General features: G+C 42.5%; 1 protein-coding gene across 5 annotated transcripts; it reads left to right on the forward strand.

Annotated features, from left to right (window-relative positions):
• The first annotated feature begins 88 nt into the window (after positions 1-88).
• On the forward strand, positions 89-24,696 carry LOC6526874 (probable G-protein coupled receptor 158). Of its 5 annotated transcripts, none has more exons than XM_015198003.2 (15): positions 89-243; positions 1,656-1,997; positions 12,719-13,701; positions 18,328-18,567; positions 18,628-18,686; positions 18,991-19,110; positions 19,172-19,252; positions 19,328-19,676; positions 19,740-19,808; positions 19,870-20,271; positions 20,390-20,584; positions 21,710-21,891; positions 21,976-22,087; positions 22,462-22,482; positions 22,818-24,696. In XM_015198003.2, exons 3-15 carry the CDS (start codon positions 12,874-12,876, stop codon positions 23,013-23,015), a joined length of 2,856 nt encoding a protein of 951 aa, XP_015053489.1. In that variant the 5' UTR covers positions 89-243; positions 1,656-1,997; positions 12,719-12,873; the 3' UTR covers positions 23,016-24,696. The 5 variants fall into 5 exon arrangements, with proteins under 5 accessions (XP_015053489.1, XP_015053486.1, XP_002087974.1 ...); XM_015198000.2 differs by having other exon boundaries at positions 21,764-21,891; XM_039370418.1 differs by having other exon boundaries at positions 105-243; positions 1,685-1,997.
• The last annotated feature ends 17 nt before the right edge of the window (positions 24,697-24,713 follow it).

The following is a 24,713-nucleotide window of genomic DNA, read 5'->3' on the forward strand; positions in this document are numbered from 1 at the left end:
GAGCCAAAGGACTCGCAGAGAGAGCTTTTGCGGAATCAACAACTTAACGCGCGCACTCGCATCGGCGACACAATGGCAAGGATTACGATGTGAAGGTGCTGGCAGACCACTCGGAGAACACAATTGAGTACAGGACACAAACGCGAACGCACACGCTTCGATTGTGGGCGCTGCCACCGGAAATCCAAAGTTGAACCAGTGCCTGACCGAAAAGAATTACAAAATAATTGCTGAAACCGATGAGTATGTGAAAAATGTGAAAAAACGCGTGGTGGTTGAAAAAAATGCCAATCATAAAATGGAAAATTGCGGGCCAAACGCGGCGTTTCTTTTTCCCCTATTTAAGTTGCTGGAAAAGGAGCAGCTTTTCAACATGCGCCACGCATTTTTTGGGTGTTAAATGCTCGTGTATCTGTCGGTTTTTGCGCGCTTAGCTCTGCGGCGGCATTAATACACACACAAACACGGGGCTTGGACGAAATCCTGCCAGGATATATGCCAGAGTGCATGTGTGTGTGTATATGTGTGTGTGTGAGACGCCGCTCCGTTAGTTTTGCGCGCGTGTTTGCGTTTTGTTTCAGTGTACAAATCGTTTAATTTATGAGCAAAATATATTTTTATACGCATTTCTCGTGCATTCCCGTTTCGTATTTCTTTCGTTTTCGAATCCTCGTTAATTTGCCGTTCGCCTTTCGAGCCAAATTCGTAGTCCTGAATTAACAATCGGCGGCGCCAGGAGCAGCAGCAACAACACGGAGTTCCAAAGTTTCACCTTTCCGCACACAAACACCCATACACCCATACACATACACACACACATCTATATACACTCGCACACATTGGAGGCCACAGGATGTCTTTTTGTGTATCCCAGAGTTATTTTGAAAGCAGCGCGTGTAGCAGAAAGAAGGACTGAAAAAAGAGTGGTAGGAGTAGGTGCATGCGAGAGAAGCGAAGGATTCTATTTAAGTCGGGAAAAAGTTTTAGCGCCTTGGACTTTTTATGACCCTTCTTTTGGCCGCCAAACTCCTTGGCTTTAATCAACTTCCCTTGCAGCACGGCAAATGTGGCCAAATTTGATAATTGGCCACATAAAAAGTTCATTGTGGAAAATATTTCAAGAATATCTCATGGCTTTATGGCACCGCAAAATGTTATAAAAATAGCTTGAATTCAAATTCTCGCATATTTTGGCAGAACAGAAAGTTCGTAAGCACTTCTAAGGGTCTTGAAATTAAAGTCTTTGGAATTTCATCATATAAAAGTACTATATGATTGTTATACAAAAGTTAAAACTCAAGTACAATAAGAATTTGCTTATTTTCCTCTAGTTCAATGCAATCTTGATCAACTCTTTTATTTTTCTTCTGCCATTTCAAAATGTTGTTGCAAAAAGTTTTAGCACAACTCTCAGATAAATTGCACTCCTTAAACTTTTGATTGCATACTTTCAGCGGCGGCGGGGCAGTAAAAGTATCTAGATATTGATTTCATGATTTCAGCGCTCAAGCGTGCAGCTATTTATATTTATTATTTATGGCAAATCAAGTTATTTATTGTTTTTTTTTTAAACATAAATATTGTGTGTGCGGCAAATAGGGAAGTGTAACTAGTTTAACTAACTTAATTGTCTTACTTTGAAATCTTTAAAAAAGTTTTCCGGATTCAACTTGCCAACTACTAGCCAACAGATGAAACCCAGAAGCAAAATTCAATTGAAACTAAATCAATACTGAAAATCAACAAATGAAAGTATCAAAAAGCCCGTGCATAAAACCCGCGTAAAGCCAAACTGCAACCAACGAAAAAAAAAGCGAGCTAAAAGCGATAGAAAATCAACAACAAATTCTGGAATTAATTTCATTTGCCGCGCGCGTCCATAAAAATCTACATAGAAAGCGGCACAAAATAAATACACCAGCCAGCGACGAAAGTGAATTGGTTAGCCATGGAGAAGGCGTAACTGCTATCTGCTGACCCAGGACCCATAACTTTAGGTTAGTATGTCGTCGCCGTCTTACTGACTTTGCACTCCTCGAAGTGGGGGATACCCATTTTCCTTTGCCTTCGAGCTTCCTTTTCCTCGGCCTTTTCCCATTTTCCCATTTTTATTTCGAGCCCCTTTTTTTATCTACTTAGTGCTAGAAGGATTTTTGGGGCATACTGGACTCATGGCAGTATAATTTTGTCATAGACACTGAGAGGTATTTTCTTTATGCAGCAATACAACATTTACCAAGGATACATTTATAACTACAGCATATTGTTTAACAACTAATGTAGAGCAGTTACGGATTTATGATCACATAAAACTTTTTAAACTATTTTATATACAACTTAAAAAGAGTATTGGGTATCTTGCATTCGAAACGTTTCATTCCCTCTCTTCTTTGTTGAGATGCGTTGCTCGCTCGTTTTGTTTATCCTTTGGCCCCGATCAAATAGGCTTCATTTGCCTGGAGGCATCTCGGATGGGAAGGAAAAAGGTTCGCGACCGCATCTGCCGCTCCGCCGTGGCATCCGCATCTGAATCCGCATGCTCCGCATCCTTCGCATCCTTTGCATCCAAACTCGCGTCCATGTCCTTCGCAGTGACAGCAATTTGAGCGACAGACAGTTGATGACTCTGTTGACAGGAGCGGGGAATCTTCGATATGAAGTCGAAAGGTGGTGGGGCCATCTCGGGCCATCGTTTCTTTATATATCCCGTCGTCTTGGGCGATATTAACCCTATTTTTGTCGTAAATTAATTACGACCGGCAGATGGAGGGCACGGAAATAGGCACGCACAATTTTTATGAAATTTATTATTGAGCGGTCAAAGCGAAAGGAAAAAGCTGAAAGGTCTTTTTAGGCTTCTGGATGAAGATATAATCTTAATAGTTTGGTTGTATGACAATGTGCTGGGTGTCCCTAATCTCGCATTTAATATGCATCAAAGCTTCTGCTTCATAATATTTAACCCAGCGAAATTGTTATATGTCTTTTATATGGATTATTTTTTCGACTCTTCACTCGACTGGCATAACTTGAGTATATGACAGATACAGCATATTTTAATGCGAGTAATATTTCAATGGCCACCCAAACGGTTGTTCATTTATTTTATTTTGTTTGTTTTCAATTTGCTGCCCCCTCCAGTAGTTGGCTCCTTGGGCAGCCCACTCCCATGGCTCCAGACCATATATCATCGGCTCCTGCGACTTCCGGTTGTCGCTTTTGGCACCCGCCATTCCCACTGTCTATTTATAGGCGCCGCTCACGCAGACACCCTCACATGGCCACGCCCACTCCCGGTGCTTCGGCCCCCCACAATGCAAAGAAAATTGAAAAGCAAGTTATGTGTATTCTCTTTCTACTTGGACTTACGAACCTAAGGTGGCTATGTCATATGTGAAAATAGGAAAACGCCAGTCTACTTTCCACTGAGTTTCACTCACAACGTGATACGACATTAGTTTTAATACTTTTGTCCTTAAGGAGGAGTTACACTTGCGGTTGCCATCGTAGATAGTCTCAATAAATTAATGAAATTCAATAAATACTGATTACAACAATGATTTTGTATCTTAAAGCCCTTCAAAGCTAACCATCCCTAAAATCAGATTATAAAATAATTGCAATTTTCATTAACTTCCTTAAATGCAATAATAATACAAAGCTTTATTCATTTAGTTTTCATAATCTGGTATTTTAATTAAACAAACATGTTTACTTCACAATAGCTAGTGTGTTAACCGCAGCTGTGGCTGGTATTGTGTGGAATTTATTGAATTTTTATTGAACTTCTCTGCCGAGCCACGCTGGCTGCTGTGTACTCGTTAGGCGTGGCATAATTCATTATGTTGACTCACCGACACCCACAGCCCCGCACACACAGTCATATCCTGGCGAATGTCCTGTCCACAGAGCCACCCACTTTCGTCAGAAGCTCCACTAATGACGAGTTGCGTGCTTTGCATGCTAATGCATAGAACGGGCTGCATTCCAGTGGCGGCTCAATTTGCGAGTTAAAGAGCCTACCTAAAGAATATGGTTGCTTTCTGGTGAGACGGGAAGAGGTCCTTTTTCAAGGACACGCTACGTGATTAGCACAGAAGCGAGACGGCTGGCAAACAGGCCATTATTACGCTGCTGAGATCAAAACCGGATTGCCAGGGCACCGAACTGCCAATCTCACCTTTTCATATCAAAGCGAAGCAATTTTGGGCAGTCAAATGTGTGCAGGGATATAAGAGGATTTCGTATATATATATATACATATATATACTCTTATATATATTTGTACAGGAATGAACCACCCTGCAAAGTTGTCCTTGCCGCTGTATTTTTAGAAGAAGTTCGCAGGAAACACATGATTTGTCTGGTAAAAGCAAAAAAGCGCATGAAAGCTTTCATTTAACTTTCAATGATTTATGTATGTTTCAGTAGAACTCATAGTATAATGTATTTTTAAGCAAATAAGTGGGGTATATCCTAAATGAATTAGATCTAAAAATATATTCTGGCAACGATGGCAATCCTTTTAATATATATTTGCCTTTACCTAGAGATGTCTCTTTAGATACAGATAGAAAAAATAACAGATGGATTTGGTCCTTTCACCGACACTTCAAGTATTTATATCTAGTGCACTATTTTTAAGGGGTTTCAAATATACTATCCCATCCCCAAGTTCAGTCTAGTCCCAATCTGGATGTGATTTGCCAGTGAACTGCTCTAATTGCGAGGCCGTGATCTTCCAGCTGGTTGCTTAACCAAACTGATGATATCTGCAACTTCCTGCTTGCATGCATGGCGTATTTACATATCTGCTCTCCATTTCCATTTCCATTTCCATTTCCATATCCAAATCCAAATTCATGAAGCCTGGCAGCAAACTTTCGCCTTTGCCCAGAACTTTGTCCCGGCGAAAAGTTTGCCCAAACACTGGGACCAGACCATGTCGTCTGGACACAAAAAAAACCAAAGTTTCGGGGGATGAAATTGGGCGATATCGCAGTTCTAGTTCCCACTTCCCAGTTCCCTCGAATTTCTAAGCAAAACGTTTAATATTCACGCTTGAGCGCGTTTGTCCAGGCGAAGGGTGCCTGCCTTTCTTGGAGTTGGGTATGAAAATGTGTGAAACTGTTTGACGCTTATCTGTACGCCCTGCTCGGCGTTCTGACCAAATTTTATTGCCTGTTTCCAGGCCAAACGCTTCGTTTCTGCTCAAGTGAACCCGGTTCCTTAGTGTTCCGGAGTTCGGCTGTTCCGCAATTCCGCTGTTATGCAATTAGCCACCGCCCATGTGTCCGGATTGCACGGATGTGGATGTCCATTGCCGTCATGATGATGATGATGCCCAAGCGGCGTTCATTACCCGCCTGTTAGCCATATTAATCATACGCCACGTTGTGCGCACCAGCACTAATGTGCTAATGAAGCCAACTTATTGTCCAGTGTCCAGCGTTTAAATGCAGTTTCGAGTTACTTGTTAACTGTCGCTTGTTTACATACCCAGCAACACAGGCCAACCAAACAACCAACCGGTTTCTCCATTTGGAATCCAAACTGAATCCAAAGTGAAAACACGAACTGAAATTCGGACGTGGCCTGCAATTGCGATTCCTGATTTTCAGTTTGGTTCGGCTTGCAGCTATTATTCAACTTTGATGCGAACATTTGTTTTTCCCATTCTGTTTTTCCAGCGCTTTTCCTTTTCCTTTTTCTGTTTCTTTTTTCTGTTTCTTTTTCTGTTTCTTTGGATTGTGGCTGAAAAACAGATGGAGGCCACTCAGCTTCTATTCCACAGTGGTTCAGTTTGCTTTTTGGTGCAAATTTGTGTTTACAATCTATGTTTAGTTGAGTTAATATAACAAAGCTGTGAGAAGATAATAAATTTTAAAAACTAATATAACTAACTTATTTAATCGTCCCATTTTTCTAGTCATAACAATGAACAGACATATTTTATGATATTATTTTTAAACAACTTTGACCAAGATAATGCTTAACTGAGACACCTTGCCTGACATCGATAGAAGATGTCTTGTTTACAGACACTTTTTATGGACGCCAAGAAGTTGGCCAGCACTTTTCCGCAGTCCCAAGTACAACTGAAAGTCGGAGTCAGTGTGCCGGAGACCAGAACAGTGCTCATCTAGGACTCGACGAACCATCAACGGAAGTGCTCGTCGCCATTTTTAGTGCACTTCTTGAAAGTGCGCACATTTCCGTTTGGCATCAATGATTCGGACCGGAGCCCATCAGTCCACCCACTTTACTGCCCACATTCCATGTCCTCCTCTTCTGCTCCTTCTCCACCTTCTTTGCCGTGGAGCTCCATGTTTTTTGCCTCTCGCTTTTTGGCCACTGGCTGTTTTGGCCTCACTTTTGCTGATTTTAATTTTGGTAAAAGTTGTCACATTTGATTTTTGGCAATTGTTCGGTTTTATGCGCTCTAGTCTCCGCCTTAGTCTGCTTTTTTATGGCGCTTTTTATGTGGTGCCATGTCGCTGTTGCTTTGTTTGGACCCGCGGACAGCAGTTGGCTTTATTGTCTTGGCCACCCCAATACATTCTGGATTTTCGGGGAGCACAAAGCGGCTGGGATACAGAATGGCATGAAGTGCCTGTTGCATGGAAGTGGATTTCCTAAAAAAAAAAAAGCGGGGGAAAAGAGATTACGAGGGCGGCGAAAAGTTTGGCAGAACTGGAAGGAATCTTTGTACATCTGGCTAAAGAAAAAAAATCTAATTAGACAGAGAATTAATTTGGATTTGGTAGTTAGCAATGAATGTTAGGGATTTGGCAAGGAGAAAAATGTTGAGATAGGTTACAGAAAAAGTGCAATTAGCGTCAGCAGTGGCTTGCTTTTTATAAGCCTTAAATTTTAAGTAAAGGCTTTATAAATGAAAATGTTGAAATAGGTAAGGGCGTGCAAATATATACATATGTAATAAACTAAATATCTGCCCATTGCATCTTAAACAATTGAATCAAATTTAGCTAATAAATCCGATTATAAATCATTCATGTCTGCCAAATTGTTTGTCAAACTATTACCCCAGGCATTTAACTTAAAGCCCCTTAAACAAACGTAAATGCTTGGCTAACACTCAGTGTATAGAAGTATAGACAACTTGTTTACCCATTCACCTCGGTAATCTGGGTGCATTGTCATCGATATCAGATCATCTGGCAGGACCCATTGTCCTGCATAATAATGGTCGTTGGGGGTCCTTTGGGCAGACCGCCTATCTGCTGGGAGGATAATAACCACTAAGATATTTATGAACTGCAATTTCTTATGCAATTAAATGTGGCCTTTAAGTCGGCCCATCCACAACCCCCAACCACATCCACCCACTTGACATTGTCATGGCTACGGCTGAGCCTCAAATGACATCAGCTGAGAATGGAAATTTGCCCGTGCTTTTCCGGCAGCCCTGCTCCCCTTTTCCTCCCAATACCGCCCCCCCGCATCCACTCGTTTTCCATGTCCTGTTGCCACTTGACTGCACTTTGGATACACATATTGGATGCATGTTGTACACAGCTCCGATCCGCCCGGGAAAATGGAACAGGATGAGGTGGATTGGGGCAACTGGAGCAGGGAACAGGCTGCACAAGTAGAGTGAATCGAAATAAAATCAAGTGAAATTTGAACTTTTGTGCGAAAAGCGAAAATGGCAAAGGCGTTGTTTGTAAATAGCAATCGAAACGGCAATCGGAGCGACGCTTTTTCACGCTCCTCCAAGCGAAATAAACAGCGAAAAATGTACGCCAACTATATGTGTGTCCTGTACAGTGATAATAAACCAAAATGTTGAACATAACAAGAGTGCTTAGATTTCATGAGAAAATAAGCATAGTAACATCAAATGGTAGTCAGTCACACAATCCTCATCTTTCGTAATAAAATTAGTCTATGAGCATGTAAATACATTTTTCAGAGGCTTCACTGTTTGACACCCTTCTTCCCCCCTCGGCCCAACCTTCATGCTAAGGCCAACAACAAAGCTAATAAAATGCTATGACCTCGAAAAGTTCAATTTTGTTGCTGTACATAAACGTTGAGTGTGCTTGACAATTTTTCACTTCAAGCAACAAATTATGCCGTAGCATAACATTAGGCGCACACACACACAGACAGAGGCACACAGGGACACACACAGATACAGCCGCAATCACATGGTTGGTCCTTCGACATTTTGAAGTGAGCCTTAGCCGAAGACCCCGCCCACCGAACACCGCCCACCGCCCACCGCCCTTATCTTTTCCGCTTGTGCGTGCCAAGCCGACTCGGCAGCGACTTTATCTAAAAGCGCACTTAGTCCAAGTAGGCCAAGTAGATTACGGCCGAAGAGCCGCTTGCCTTTGGAGGCATGTATAGATACATAGATAGATTATAAATACGAGTACATCCCATATCCTCCGCTATCAGCCTGCCCACGCAGGGCCACCCACAGTGGATGAGTGATGAATAATCGTAATTTGAAGGATGAATATAGCGCATATGGTTGTTTTTATTGAATTTGTGGGCCATTTATTACCGGGCAGATGAATCTAACTTCTGTGAAATAACTTCAAAGTACATTTAATTTAAATATATATAGTTCTTCAAAGGGAAGTTAGTTAACGAGTTAGCCGCAAAGCGAGCAATGAAATAGCTTGATAACCATCTAACAGTCTATTCAAAAACGGGACGCTAAGGTCGTGCTTTTAATGATATAAACACTACGTAGCAGCACTTGAGTAAATTCTGCTTGCAAACATGGGCTCCCCAAAAATTACGGAAAAAGAAGGAGGATAACAAGTGGGAGGGGGGGTGTACAGGCGGCAAAGTGCGGCGCCAGACCCTGAAAAGTGATTAAAACGATTGTTGTACAACAATGTCCGCGTCCTTGTAAGGACTTTGCTGGCGCCCCTCGCCCGCCCTCTCCGCCCCCAATTTGCCCAAAAAATAGCGCAGCCATTACAGTGCTGTCTCCTCTTTTGTAATTTTTCTACTTCCCCTCCCCTTTTCAATTGTACAGTCTGCACTGGGTAATGTGAATTTGCATGTCTTCCAAACTTGCGTGAAATAACAAATAAATAAAGTATTTAAAGCTAGATTATGCTATTTTTTGGGATACAAAATTCGAAATGATCTTAGTCAAAGAACCATGCGATACAAGCCTCCACTGTATCTACATATTGTATCTATGTATATAAATGGCTGAATTTATCTAGAAGAGCCTAATTGGAAAAGTGTTTTGGGACCGGCACTCGAAGCTTTTAGCCGAAAATGTTTCGACAAAGGCACAAGGGAAGCGATTTCAAGCGTTGTTGCCTGATTTGCTGGCTTTTCGGTGTTTTCGCTGTTTTCTGGGTTAGGTGTGTGCCCAAGTAGGGGCTGCTTTTGGGGCGACTTCAGCTAAGCGGTACGTTTACAATGGAATGCTGCGGGAGTGGGGAGAGGGGGTAGGAGGTTGGGCGTTGAAGACCGACGAACAATTTGTCCTCGAGCCTGTCAGCGGCACTCCTTATTATTATGCCGTGGCTCTCTGCTTCTGCAATTGCTTTGCTTGTTGCTCTCTCATTGTTTAATTGTTAACCATTTTGTTTGCTAGTGTGCGTTTGTATGTGCTAGTGTGTGTGCTAGTGTGTGTGCTGGTGTGTGTCCTGTTGTGTGTCCTGTTGTGTGTGCTGGAGTGTGCCTGCGTGTGTGTGCGGCTTTGTTGCATTGTTTGATTGTTTCACACGCCCCAGCTTTGTTTCTCATTCTGTGTGTGTGTGCGAAATAACATTTGTCTAATGAAAAGCGCCCTTGTCTCTTGTCTCGCTTGCACTCCACTCTTTGTCTCGCTCACTCCCCGTCTGGGCATCTTTAGCTATTTTTAGCTCATTATGTTGCCATGGCCCAAAGGACATTACGTCCTGGGACACGCCTCAAGAATTTGGGCTGCCGCTTCACTCAAACTGACAGACATGGTTATCTTATTGTTATTCATGTTCTACAACATAATCTAGCAAAATGATTGAATTGCTGTTTCTTCATGCGTTCAACTTGTTTAGTGTGTATTTTGGTCATATACGAGTATATGTATAAAAACTATTTCAACATTCTCTCAACTCTATTGAATGAAAAATAACTTTTTAATTTCAATTTGCACACCAGCATTTCCAAGCTTCTATGCCAAATCTCTGCAAACTCAATTAACTTTAATATTTAAGCCAACTAGTGCAAAGTGTGTATGCAGTTCATAATAAATCTGGCAAAATCCTCTGAAGAGTCGCATCCTCTACAACATTTTCATGGTTTTGCCACAAATTACAAAGGCAGTTTGGAGACAAAATATGGTTTTGATTGCTGTGCAAACAAGAATAAAATAATTGCCAGAAAATATGAATATTCAACAGATGGGGACAAGGCAAAATATCCATCTGTTGTTTGCCCATCAAATTTGCATGCCGAAGTTATCAAATAGAGACAACAACCTCAACAAATCCAATTGGTGGGGACTGAAGTGCGACAGTGGCTTGTTAGTGATTTGTGTTTTGCTCGATTCTTGGATTCGAGTTGCAGTTTGCAGCATGGCCAAAAGCAAAGCCAAAGACTTTTGGCAAACAAGGCGGCCAATTGGGCTGTAAATGCAAACATGCAACACACCAGGTGACAGACAGTGGAACCTCCACAGACACGGCAGCAGCTACACCCGAAATCCGGTTAATTGAAAAACCGAATAGCCCACAGAAACATTCGCCAGGATACGGAGACAGACACAGACACAGATACAGATACAGTTTCAGATGCATATAGAGATACAGATAGAGATACAGATACGCCCAGTGGGATGGCTTTGGGAGACAGAGATACATTCTCGCATCCTTACCGCATTAGCTGCAGTTGAGCGAGTGTCAAGGTGAGGCCAGGTGAAACCAGCCAGGCAGAAAACAGGCCAAAGTGGGAAAAGAAACTTGGCAACACACACGAGTGTAGTGCCCACGCACACTGCAAGAAATACGACCTACTTGATATTTGCAAGCAAAGTTTACAGCCTTAATATGCTATATACCAGAGATATAGCTACATCTGAGTAACTATGTATTTTTAATGCAATTATTAAAGTTAAGTGATTAAATGAACTTCCTAGTGCAGAAGTTAGCCAGCATTTTGAAGAGCTTGTAGCCTTCAGAAAATGTAAATTTGGGGATCTCACCTTAAATGGACATGGGAGACTATTTTTTCCTTTTGGCTGCTGGCATCTGGCCAAATCACGTAATCACAACTTGTTTATGGCGCATGTGCCAACTATTCCCGACTTTCACCTTCGCCCCAGGCCCCTCCCCCTTGCAAATCCCTGGGCACAGAACCTGCCAAAAAACAAAAAAAAAAAAAAAATAATAGAGACCCACATACCACCGTGCAGTTGCAGCCATGGAAATTAATTTCAATTAGCGGAAATTGTTTTTACACCTGTTTGCCTTCCAGCACATGGCTGTTACTCTGCTGCTGCTGTTGCTACTGTTGCTGTGTGGAAGCCGTCGAAATCGTTTGGCCAATTTGCGGCCTGTCATCGCATTGACGGGCTAATGCCGCACCATATATCCCCCGCCACTCCCTGTGCAAATTCATAAATCAGAATTGCAAATTGCCAAGTGCAGCAACAATGAGAATGCTGCTGCTGCAAAAAAAAAAAAAAAGTGGAAAATTATAGCATACCGCTGGGCGACACTTGAGTGCAGCAAGTGCCACGCCCACTCCCTTGGGAGCTCGTAACTGGCCAAGCAAATTCTTTTTTGCACTGCTTTCAGGGTTTCATGGCTTCATGGCTCCATGGCTTCATGGCTCCATGGCTGCGGGTCTTGGATTGGGGGAGTGCCGGAATGTGGCTCCAAATTGCGCACAAGTTGGTCTGAACCGAGCTATTCGACGCGATTTAATTGCAGCTTCACCCTGCGACGAAAGATATACCCACAAACTATAGTCGTTTTTCAATTTTATGTGGATAATACCAATTGAACCAACTTTTGTTTTTATATTATGACACATCCTGTTTATCTGTGGGTGTAGTGTGAAGTCACAGGACACCTTAAATGAATGTTCCAATTTTTTATATACAATAATATATCTTTTGCTTAGTACAGAGTACTTCGAGGTCTATCAAGTTCCATTCGATTTTCATGCACTTTGGTTTTGCGCACTTAGCGCACGTCATCAGCAATTATTTTTTGCTGTATTCTCAATTAAATTGCAATTGGCAATTGGCTATAAACATTTTTATTGACGTGGGCGTTGTGGATTTTGAATTTTACGTTCGGATTCTGATTTCGTTTTCTGGTGGGCTTTTTAATTGATCAACCACCATTTGCCTACCGAATGCAGTCGAAATTAATTGAACATGATTGAAAAAATATTCAACCACAAGCATTTAGAGAGTAATCGAAACGGTCTGGGCAATCGTTTACAGCCAATTTGATTGAGTTTATTTTGTAATTGCTGTGTAATGTAAAATTTAAGTATTTAATAATAAATAAGATATGATTTAGTAATTGACTACAATTTGTATCTGGATTGAATGAAAACTATTTTCTTATAATTCCATTTCTCTTGTTTTGTTTAAAGTTCATTTTTTTGTGCATATTCATGCCACATTTGACAACAAAGCCATGTTATGTGGCAAAAAACTTTGCATTTATTCACCGACAAAGCCGCAACTAAACAAAAGCCAAAACTTTTCTAATTTTTGCAGATGAGCGCGCCACTGTGCCACAATTTCGGTTTACACCTGTCGAAGCTGCCACGCCCACGAGCAACTTTTTCTACCACCAAACCAACAACAGCAGCAGCAACAACTGGAGGCGCCACAAGCATAGGAATAAGCAAAAGAGCAACAACATCAGTGATATGGAACAGTGCATAGCAACAAAGTCAAAAACTGAAACCGCTCAGAGTTCAATGCAGCCAAGCAGCCAATGCAGCAGCAACTACCGAAACTATCAAAAGAAATGCCACCAAAATCAAACAAACACTCAAGTACAGAGCACTCAGCAGAGCGATTGCAGCAGCCACAGAGATCGAGACCACCTGACAAACAAACAAAACCAACAAAAGCAACAAAACCAACGAACAAATAGTGCAACAGCAACAGCAGCAGCAGCAGCAGCTGCAGCTGCAACATCATCAAATTGCACTACGTGCAACACAAGCACTAAACGCAGTAAAAACATCAGGGAGCCGAGCAGCAGCACACAATTAAACACCCTCTACGCGGTGCTGGTGCTTTTCATAGTCGGCCTTGCCGCAGCCACCGCCTCCCCCAGCCCCGCCCCCTTTTCCCGCGAGAGCAGGCGCGATGCTCTTTTGGCCTACTACAAAAGGGCGCACCTGCCACAGAGTGGTAGCAGCAGCAGCAGCAGCAGCATTTCCCTGGGGCACGAGGAGTACCACAGCCAGCACAAGTATCAGTATCACCTGCTCCACGATGCCAATGGCCTTGACTTTGACGAGCTAACACCCACCGCCAGCAGCGTGTCCGCTCTCAGTCGGGCGGAGCGTTTTCGATTGCGTAAGCGCAGTGCCACGCCCACAACGCCCGCCACGACGACAGCCACTCCACTGGATGTTGCAACTGCAGCAGCCGCAACAGCAGCAGCAGCAAAGGATGCGGGCAGCGGGAAGAAGCCGGAGGAGAAGTGCGAGCCAAAAGTGCTCGAAACGCTGCCAGATGAGCCGGTAGGTGGTCCATAAGTAATATTTATGGTCTCAGTTCATTAGTAAGTTACTTATCAGCATGATATACACATATCTTGAAGATAGATTGCATTCAATTAGTTTTAAATGGTGCTAGCTCGATAATATCATGAGGGTTTCCAAAGATATTTATACTAAGCTCACCCTCTAGATAATAACTTCATCACATTTATAACCTAATCACTTCTGGGAAAATACCTTTAACTTACTTGTAACTTGCAATAGCTATACATTTACATACATCAAGCTAATAACTACTATCCGAAAGTAAATAGAGATATTTTCAGCATTGCACCAAAGTTCTTCAATCGAGTGCCGCGATGGCGCTTGCAGTTCGCTTAACTTTGTTTAACTTCACAACTGCCACTGCAGAGTGCCACCTTATAATTTGTTGCATAATAGGATGGGTGAAAGTTCCAGCTGTGCACTTAGTCACGAGTACTACTTAGATCAAAAGCAATTCCGAGGAGCAATAAGCAAGCGTACAACTTAGTGCCAAACCCCCCCTCAACTTTTGAGGCAATCACACAAATGCAAACGCAAATTCAAAGGATTGCAAAAGGATTGAAGAAAGCGCTGGCGCAGGGGGGAGGGGGTTTTCACCTTCCGGTTGCCTTCACAACTTTTGACGGACATTTGTGAGAACGAGTGCAGCCTGCACAGCGCATCGATCCAAGGCAGAGACAATTAACGACAATTTGCGAAATTGCCAACGCGGCACTGGCGAATAATCAATAAAATTGCTGAGTTAGCAGCCCATATAATGTGCTCCTTCACTTTTCGGTATTCTCTGTTTTTTGTTTTTTTTTTGCCTTTTATTTTTTCCTGCTGACACAAATCTCTGCGCAAATCTGTGTCCTCCCCCATTTCCTTTCCACCGCCCCACCTTGTTGATTGTCGTGGAAATATTACGCATACGACATGGCTGACGCAAGTGAATGTGGGAGTCAAGTTTTTCCACTTTCGAGGGCGGTGTGCTGTGCACAGCAACCGCGCGATTTTGGAAAGAGTTGCGGCCCATCTTGGCGGCAGTTCATATGTGGCGCCTCCAGCTCTGCCACTAGTTTCCTCACTCGGTGCAGCTGCCTCTTGTACAAGTTAATTAAGAGATGCTAATGAAGTGAGTGAGACCGCACACGGGGGCACTGGAAAAAGGTAGAGATATAGTAGGGATGGTACTTAGGTACGTGAAAAAGGAAAAGGGGCTTTTTAAATCCATAAAAGCAGGTTGGGAATTAGTTAAGTAAATAAAGTATATTTCAACTTTTCTAGTGTAAAAGTTTTCTAGCCTTTGGTGCGTCTGTTTTTACCCGCAAATTGCAATAGAATAACCAGCGCATTTTCGCGCAGTGTGCGCATCACAATATTTTAATTGAATTTGCATGACAATTGCAGCCGAGGACTTTAAGCAGCCGTAGACTTGTCAGGCGAGGATTTGCTCCCACCGTCTGTCAGTCTGCCAGTGCCTTGGGATGCTATTTTTAGTGCGCCAAGCGAATCGAGTATAAATATTCAATGAGTCGGCGGTGTAAACAGAGTCCAATACATGACGTGCACGAATCGAATCGATTGCCCTGCCAACTTTCCTCTGACGCAATCGGGACAGGACCTTTGTCTAATTAGAAGGCAAGCGGAGTGAGGCGGAGGGCGGGCGGTTGATGAAAATAAGGAGCATCCTTGGAGCGATTTGAATCTCGAGTGTGGCCTGATAAAATAATAAATAAATGTGCTGCGCAGCAAAACAGCAACAGCAGCAGTAGCTACAGTAACAGCAACAGCAGCTACAACGTCTGACAGCTGCCAGCTTGGGCATTATCCTGGCCACCGCCTGTCCCCCTGCCCCCTCGCACCCAGCGCCCTGTCTCGCTCCTGTGCCCTGCGGTCAACGGCGAGCGCCTTGTCGAATGGCTGTCAAGGATTATTGTTGCTCCTGTTGCCGCTGCGGCTGCTCATGTTGCTGCTGTTGTTGCCTGCGGCTGCTTTTGTGTCGCTTCCAGCTGGAAAGCGTCTGCCTGTCCTTTTCCCACTGCCCCCTCTCTTTCTTTTCGTCCTTTTTTTCGTTTTTTTTTTGTTTTTTGCTTCGCGTGCGTGTTGTTTTGCTAACAATGCTGAAGCTGCAAAGTTATTAATAATTGTTTTATATACATTCTACTTCGTGATGCTGGGCACGCATTTTGTTGATTTGCGGAAATATGTTGCTTACTTAAAGAGCGCCTAACTAGAATACTTTAAAAGGTTATAGGTAATGCAGCTAAGTTCTCTTTTTTTTTTAAATTAAGTAAAATAAATATGAAAATCTTTTAATATAGTATCTAAAGAGCAACACATATTGAGCACAATCAGCCAATTTAATTGAATAATTAAAATAACCAGCAATTAGCACTAACTACAATTGCATTCTCATAGATGCATTTAAATCTGTATTCTCCGATTAATTTGTCAACTAATTTGGTTAGTACTAAAGCTGGACAACTGTGCGTTCATTATTTATAGGGACATAAATTTAAAAACCATTGCCACTCAACAGAAGCATTTATGTTAATCCGATAAATAAAACAGTCGCACAAAAACACACTCTCATCCTTACACACACACATTGAAAGGCATGCTTCCGTAGCAATCAGCTTATGTCATTCGCCTTGTCGTCCTGAATAATGTAATGAATGCAGTAGTACAGTGAAGCCTGTCAGTAATCGACCGGGATTTGCAGAGTGTCAACAGCCGTTGAGCCAAAGAGCGAGAGACAAAACAAAGAAAAAAGAAATAAATACAAGAGCAAGAGCAAGAGCAAGAAGCACGGAAAAGGAAAACACTGTCTGACATATTTTATTCATTAAGCGCAGAGCATAGAAAATAAAAGGAAAAACATGCAAATGACAATGAGGAAGCATACAGTTACGCCATGTAAATATTTTTATGGTCATAAGTAGGAATCCTGTACATATGTACATGCCATGCCGGAAAATGCAGATGGAAATGCGGGGAAAGACGGGCGCACGGACATTAAAAAGCCAGTAAAACGCGCTTTACTGATTTCATTTGGCAGCCAGGATTCAGAGCTCATGTGCTGTGTGTGTGAGTGTTAGTGTGTGTGAGCCAGACTCTTGGCATAGTTGCTCAAATACTCACATACACACACACACACACCCGTGCACAATTGTTTCGGCCGTGTTTGCATAAGTATGCATGTTTTATTGCACACACACTCGGTGTGTGTTTTGTGGCTGCTGCCGCTATTTACAAGTGTTTTGCCCATACATTTATACCCTGAAAAACGAGGGGCGTGAGTGTTAGGGTATGTGTGTAATTGCGGGCATTTGGGCAAAGGATATCAAAAGGATTTGGCGATAATAAAGACATTTTACTTTCAGTAACTCTTGTGGGATAATTTAAAGTTTTATGTTTTTGGAGAGTGAGAATTAAATAAGATTGTAAAAGTAGAAACTTCAGCTGAATATGTTTCACATAAACATTTTATATCCTGGATCCCTTTTAATCCCTATACACTATATTAACTAAACTATTTCTCTAGCCTGTAAGAGTATAGAAAATGTTTATGATTATGGCTGCACACGAGTGTTAGGAGCACTACATAATGGCTTTATCTGGGAGTAGGTCTCGTGCCATTTCTCATGGTACCTTATACTGATTGCTTTTGCCTCGATGTGTAAATTTTGGCCCACGTTTGCAGAAAAAAAAAAGAAACACACACTCACATGGGAGAGCATCCTCAAACATTTGTATATCGATGTTACTTGTTGGCAATTTATTTGGGGCTTCGGTGGCGTATACGCAATGTGGTCGCTCATCACCGAAAGCCCGGCTAATGGGAAATATTTGTTTTAAAAGCCAAAAGGTGCCAGCCCAACTACATGACTCACGCCCAGACAACGTGTCCTTTTCCCCTCACCCCGCTTCCCCCTTTTTGGCCATGACTGTGGTTACTTTTGTTACCCAAAGCCATAATGATGTCATCAAAGTGGCCCCCAGCGTTGCCTTCACTTTGGTGCGTAGATCTCGAGAGCTTCTTGTAACGTGTAAATTATGTACAAACATTTGGTCGGCCAAGAGCTGCACAAACTTGGATTAAAAACATTCCTGCAGTCCCTCAGTCCGGTGAGGGCATTAAATCCTATTATTTCACAGTCGAAACGAAACAAAACTTTTCGCACCCCTTGCCGCCAGGTGTTGCTGTGAAACGTGTCCTGTGCGCCAGGTGAATAATTAATGGTCCCAAGTCGAGGGAAGTGTCCGTGCCGCATGGTCACTTAAATCACGTGGCGTCCAATGCGTATACGTAACTTTTCGGAATTTCTGAAAATATCTTCAATTAGAAATCCCACGTTAGCCGCAGGCGGAGCTTCCATTTAAATTACTTATTTACACATTTCAGTTGGCCATACAGTGTGGTAGAAATAAATATCTCGTTTGGCAGAGTGAAAATTTATATGAAATTATAACTTTCTGGTACATTTTTTGTGTTCAAACGATATTTAAATCAAATTCGATAACACAATGATTTTAAATGATATTTATTTACCATTTTATATACATTGAAATTAATATTTATGACACGCCGCAATTAATCCGCTTTTATGCATTTTGCAGTTTTACGACTACACCGACATCGCCGAGGATGCCGCACGCCAGTTTATTGAATTTTTATCGGGCAAATTCCCAAATGCCAACACACCGATTACCATCGATGAGGCGACACGTGCGGAGGTGAGTCGCCGGGCCAATGGAATCGCCAGTTACGCCCTCAACGAGGACGACAATCTCTTGGCCTTCGCCATTGCCGCGCCCAGCATTCACACGGTGGTCGTTAAATTCAGGGATAACGTTACGGTATGCACCCGCTAATCAGGGATAATGGGGCCACAGACTAATCGGTTTAACTTATTGCAGATACCACCGGATCAGGTGCACAATAAGGCGTACTTGGGTTCCTACTGGCGCGAGTTGGGGTAAGTTGTTTTGAAAGGCTGGTTGTGCCCCAAATAGTATGCCACATTATTTTTCCAATATCTGTTACGCGCAAATTGGCATTCTAAGAGTATATGTACGTTATTTGCAACGCTTTAATTCAAGCCAATTATCCTAAGCTTATAGCTTTTAATGCAATCACTAACTAGTCTAAAAGATAATCCCAATTTAATTCAATTTGGAACGAAGCTTGCCCAAAATATGTGCATCGCTTAGTTTGAATAGACCATAAGCCGCATAATCTTGGAAAGTTGCCCATGAATGAATTGTTTTTCTCGACTACAGTGCGGCCTGGAACAGCACGGACGGCACCCAGGAGTGGGGCGCTCCATTCCGCGACTGCAACCTGTTGACGCGTCGCTGGCTTTGGCCATTTCGCATATCCTTCAGCGAGCACAGGATCAAGTGAGTCGCATCGATGTGCAGCTGGATGGCACAACTTGTAATTTATGGTAAATGCTTTCAGAGTTGTGGCGGCTGCTTTCATTGCCGCCGATGAGGATGTGTGCAACGATGGCCTGGAGGAAGTTTTCGGTCGCCGCCACGGGTGAGTTATTGCCAAACTTTATCCGCTAATTCGTGACATTCGTTCTTCAAAGTATATAATACGTTATCTCTTTAGTTGCGATCGGAATACGACCTTCTGCCTGCTCACCGAAAACAAACCCGCCGCCACCCGTGATGTGTACACCTGTCTCTGCCGGGAATCCTACTATCTGCCCAATTCGACGCTGCAGGGATTCCGTGGCGATCGGGTGGAGCTGTCCGAGGGCTACGACAACTACTCGTGCATTCCGTGTCCCGGCGGATGCACCAACTGCGATAGCAACGGCGTCTGTTTGACCTTCCAGGAGGAGGAGGTGCTCAACGTGGACGCCTGCCTGCGCCTCCTGGTGGCCATCGTCCTGGGCGCCTGCATCCTGTGCTGCATCGTCCTCGGCGTGATTGTCTTCCGGCAGAGAAAGTGCAAGGTATATAATTTGCATACTATCCTTTGGTTTGGGAACTTTTAGCAATCATTTCCGCATTTTTAGGCCATTGCGTCTGGCATGTGGACTGTGCTGGAGACGATACTGCTGGGCATTGTTTTACTTTATGCATCTGTGAGTACTTCTAGTGATGAACGCCTCCACTTTTGTGTTTACTAACATACTCCCCATTAAGGTTGCCGTCCATTTCTTTCCCGCATCCACCGAGCGCTGCCTTCTGGAGCCCTGGCTCCGGGAGCTGGGCTTCATCACCTGCTACGGTGCCATTATCCTGAAGTTGTACCGCCACCTAGTGGACTTCCGCACCCGCAAGGCGCATCGCTGGGTGCTGCGGGACGTGGACCTGCTCAAGTATCTGGGCACCATGGTCTTCGCCGTCATCTGCTACATGGCCGCGTTCACTGCCTCGTCGCTGGACCTCCTCGAAAGTGCGCAGCTGGAGAGCCTCAGGGAGGCGGACACGAACACCTGCCATCCGCTCAAGTGGGAGCTGGTCACGCAGACCAGCGAGATGCTCATCCTGTGCTTCGGCCTCCACCTGGCCATCGCCAGTCGGAATGCCAACACGCAGTTCCGGGTAAGATGTACAGTCCAATCGGTTGCTAGATGCTTTTTTTAAGAGATTAGTAGCAAAAGTAGGCCGGCCAATAAAGTCGAAGTGAATTAACCGGTCACTTCTTTACGTCCCGTTTAAGGAACGACAATTCCTGGTGACCGCCCTGACGCTGGAGTTCCTGGTCTCGTCGAGCTTCTACTTTCTGCGCTTTGTCTACCTGCCGGAAATGAGTCCCAGTGCCATCCTGCTGGCCCTGTTCATCCGCTCCCAGCTGACGAATAGTTTCGCCTTGGGTCTGATATTTGTGCCAAAGTTGTGGTATCAGCACAAGCAGGTAACCTATTTCAGTTCGCAGCGATTTGATTTACTTATTTTGCCTTGGTTTCCTTGGTTTGAGTACGCTTTTGTGTTCCACACACCGAGTTATAAGATATAAGATGTAATTAGGAATATTGTTGTGTCCTAGTCGGGCATCAAATGAATATAATACATATGCTTAGAGTATTCACACCCGTTCATTTTGTGCCGTCTGTCGTGGGCGTGGTCTTCATTATAGTCATCGATATCCGTATTTGGTATTGACATTGGTTGAGGAAACGATTTTTGTTAATAACTTAGCCAACACAAAAAGTATAAAAATGGGGAAACCCACTCGAAAGCTTGGTTGCTTTTGCCGAAACAGTTGAATATTTCATTTGGTTATATGGTTATATTTTGAGTTCTTGTTCTGGTTTTTACCAAAAAAAAAAAACATTAACATAACTTTAGTATTAAGCTAACATTGAATTGAAACTTTAGTCAAGCTATGAAGTTGCTGCAAGTGTGTCTCGTTAAAACAGAGAATGTTCGACTGTTTTTAGCTCTTTATTATTTCTGCCTGAATGTATTGCACATAAACTTAAACTCAATAAGCACGCCATTTAATTTGCATGATTAGCGTTGATTTTTGCATGACTTTACCAAATAACACAACATCTAAATACAAACAAATGACAAAAATCGGTTTCCTATCAAAATTTCCAATATGCATACCAGAAATATTCCAAACTAGTGTATCCAAGACTCTTCCTCACTGTAACTTTCTCTATCTATTTGTGTCTCAACTGAGTAATCTTAAACTGAAATTCTGTGCCTAAGTAGTCTTCTTATAGCTATCGTCCATCTAATTTACCTTATCAGTTTCATTTTTAATTTGATTTGTTTCTTTTCATTCATTTCCAGCACCCCCCAAGAAACAGTCACGACCAATAATCACCGACCATCCATATACAAACTATGAAACATACATATCACATACTATACATAACTCCACAGCACAGATCTTTTCTATTCGGTTTTGGCTCTCTCTTACCTTTGAGTTCCGTTTCCGTTTCCATTTCCGTTTCCGTTCCGTTCTCCATTTTCCGTTTGACTTCCTGAGTGTGGTTTGCGGTGTTTGTTGCATCTTCATAGCTTGCAGGTTCGTTCGCTAGCGTATGATCTATCAATACGTTTACCTGTGGATGCTTTCAAGGGTACGTCACACGACGCCGGCCAGCGGCTGGGCGGAGGATATGCCGGGCTCTGTCTGGGCGATCCGGACATCGGGGAGCTGACCATATCCGAAATGAGCCCCGAGGACATACGCGCCGAACTCAAAAGGTACAAAGGATATCTATATATCTCTTTATCGAATCTCTGCATAACTGCAACCGTCTTTATATATATGTACATCTTCGATTCCAGACTGTACACCCAACTGGAGATAATGAAGAACAAGACTCTGAGGCAGGACAATCCGCACATCAGTAAGCGACGTGGCGGACGCAAGGCGGGTCACCGTCGCTTCTCCCTGCAGGTGAGTCGGGGTCACCACGACGCCAGCGTAGTCCACCAGCCATAGTGCTCACTGTGCTCATGACATTGACGTGGCCAAAATGGGGGATCGTGGGGGCTGTAGGACTCAGATCGATATTGCTGTTACTCTTCAAAAACCGAAACCAAACCTTATGCTGCCTATCCCAAGCTCCCTAGATCTTTCTCTCCCCAGTCTCTCTATCCGTCTTTGAATCTCTACTTCTCTTGATCCACCAATGTGAACTCGCAGTACTGTTTGCCACTTATATTAATACATCTATAAATATCATTGTTCTTGTCATGACTATGTACAATATATTCGAATCCCACCACAACCAAACCAAACAAAACAATAACCACCAATGTTCAATGTAGAAAAAGGGCAGCAAGGATAAGGTAAGAATTGTCGGTCGCTTCTAGCATAAACCTATGAAAACCTAACCCGCTAAAATATCTGTGTTGTGAATGTTAACTAAACCCAAAACCAAAACCAAAAGACTAAATCCAAAGAAATTCTCGCACGTTTGTCTAAACTTGTCTATAAACTTAGACCCAAGTCCCCCAATAAACCCCAAAAACCACCAGCTTGTGTGTCTGCGTGTGTGCATGTGTCCGTCCCATAGATAGCACTTCATAAGTCTTATCGAAAACAGATTGCACACGAAACTATGAGAAACCACATATATCCCTGAGTTGCCAAAGTGCCCCACTAAGATATCTCCAATTCGCAGGCTCTAAGTGCCAAACACCGCAGCAACAAGCATCATCAGGACATCGAGATCACCGAGGCGGAACCTTCCAGGACGCCCGAGGATTCGGTTTGCAGTGCCGAAGGACCCACGGACACCTATGCGGAAATTTCCGGCGTATCCCACTCAATGCTCTCCCACTCGATGGTCTCCCACTCCGTTGTCTCGCACTCGAAGTAAGGAGTCCTTGCCAAGGAGTTCACATCGCAGGATCATTGCGGATATTTGAGAATTGTACATAAGTATTAAACGGTATGATACTTGTTGGTATGTGTAGATAATATGTGAGAAATAGTTATTATATAGCGCAACAACACAAACAATAAAAGAATTACTTTAATTTCGCAAAGAAAGAAAAACCAACAGGAAAATGATAGAAGAGATGCAAAACACACAAAACACAAACAATAACAAACATTACTTTATTTTTCAATGAAACGTAAAGTAAAGAACCTTGAAAGCAGTCAAGTTTTATAATGTTTTGATAAATTTTTAGACGATTTTACTTTCATTTACGTTGATTTCTCTCAGTCTTGAGTTCGATCGATTTCGATGATAGGATCACTGATAGATCAAAGTTGTTCAAGCGGTAGAGCGGTAAAACAGAGCCCACCTGTGTAGGTAAAACGATAAAACTGTAAAAACAAGGCCACATACACTAAGAAAAAAAAACACCCATTCCTAGAACACGCGTTTTGGTTTACCTCTAAGTTCCTCGACAGTTACTAACACTCGGTTCCTCCAGCCATTTGCTTTCAAGTCAACCCCACACTATCCACTAGAGATCTTGAGATCGTTTTCAATCAGCGAATAATCAGTTGTAAATTTGAGCTTATAGGCATTAAAACTAGCGATTCCCCCATAACTATCGTACGTCTTACGTCTTGCTAATCTTACCAACTAAAGTGTATTTGTATTATATATTCTATGTTATGTACTTGTAATTTCCACTCATTCCCATCCAAAATCCGAACGGGCTAGACTTTCTGTAAATACACAATGTACGAGGACGAAAGAGCAAATTGTTACATTTTCAAAACACACACAGTTCCCGAACGAGAGTGAAAATCATAGGAAAATGCTTAATAGAGGCTAAAGTGCATTTTTTTTTGGTAACCTAGCCCAACAAACTGTTTCGCAAGTATTAGTCACTACTAGCTGATTTCCTCCGAAATTTGTAGATCCCAAATCCAGAGCATCTTGAATTCGATATCCTCGAAGTAAAGATCGTGTTAGATCGTATTGAAAAACACAAAGTGAAAACATTTCAAATGTACGCAATAAATTTTGGATGAGCTCGTTATAAAAAAAAAAAAAAAGAAGGGGGAAAACAAGTCCATAGAAAAAATATAGTACAGTTACATGGGCATTTATAAGGGTTATGAAAAGTATATCTATATACACTACCAAAAAATATATAGAAAGTAAAACATGGCAAATGGTTAAATTAGGTAAACTTACAGCATGCATGCAACAAATTGAGCATTTAAAACAAAATGATGGCAAAACCCAAAATGATAATTAATTATAAAAAAAAAAGTAAAAAAAACCAACTTTTGGTTGCGTTTGATCAAAAGTGTGTGTATAAAAAAAATATTTATGGCATATACATAAACATATAACTAACTTATATTATATATAAATATATATACATATATATGAGTGTAATCAGCATTACAATAAAACAAAAACGAGAGAAAAACTAAATTAGTGGCTCAGCGCAAAGGAAACTACAAAACAAAAAAAAAACGATTGGAAAAGAAACCGAAAACATTTTGAAAGTGTGATAGTGTTCATAATATTCGTTCATTGTAATTAAAATGGAAAACAAAACCTAAATAAACTGGACTAAATCATCAAACGCTTCCTTTATTTTTG

Source organism: Drosophila yakuba, chromosome 2L (genome assembly GCF_016746365.2).
Source record: "Drosophila yakuba strain Tai18E2 chromosome 2L, Prin_Dyak_Tai18E2_2.1, whole genome shotgun sequence".
NCBI lineage: Eukaryota > Metazoa > Arthropoda > Insecta > Diptera > Drosophilidae > Drosophila > Drosophila yakuba.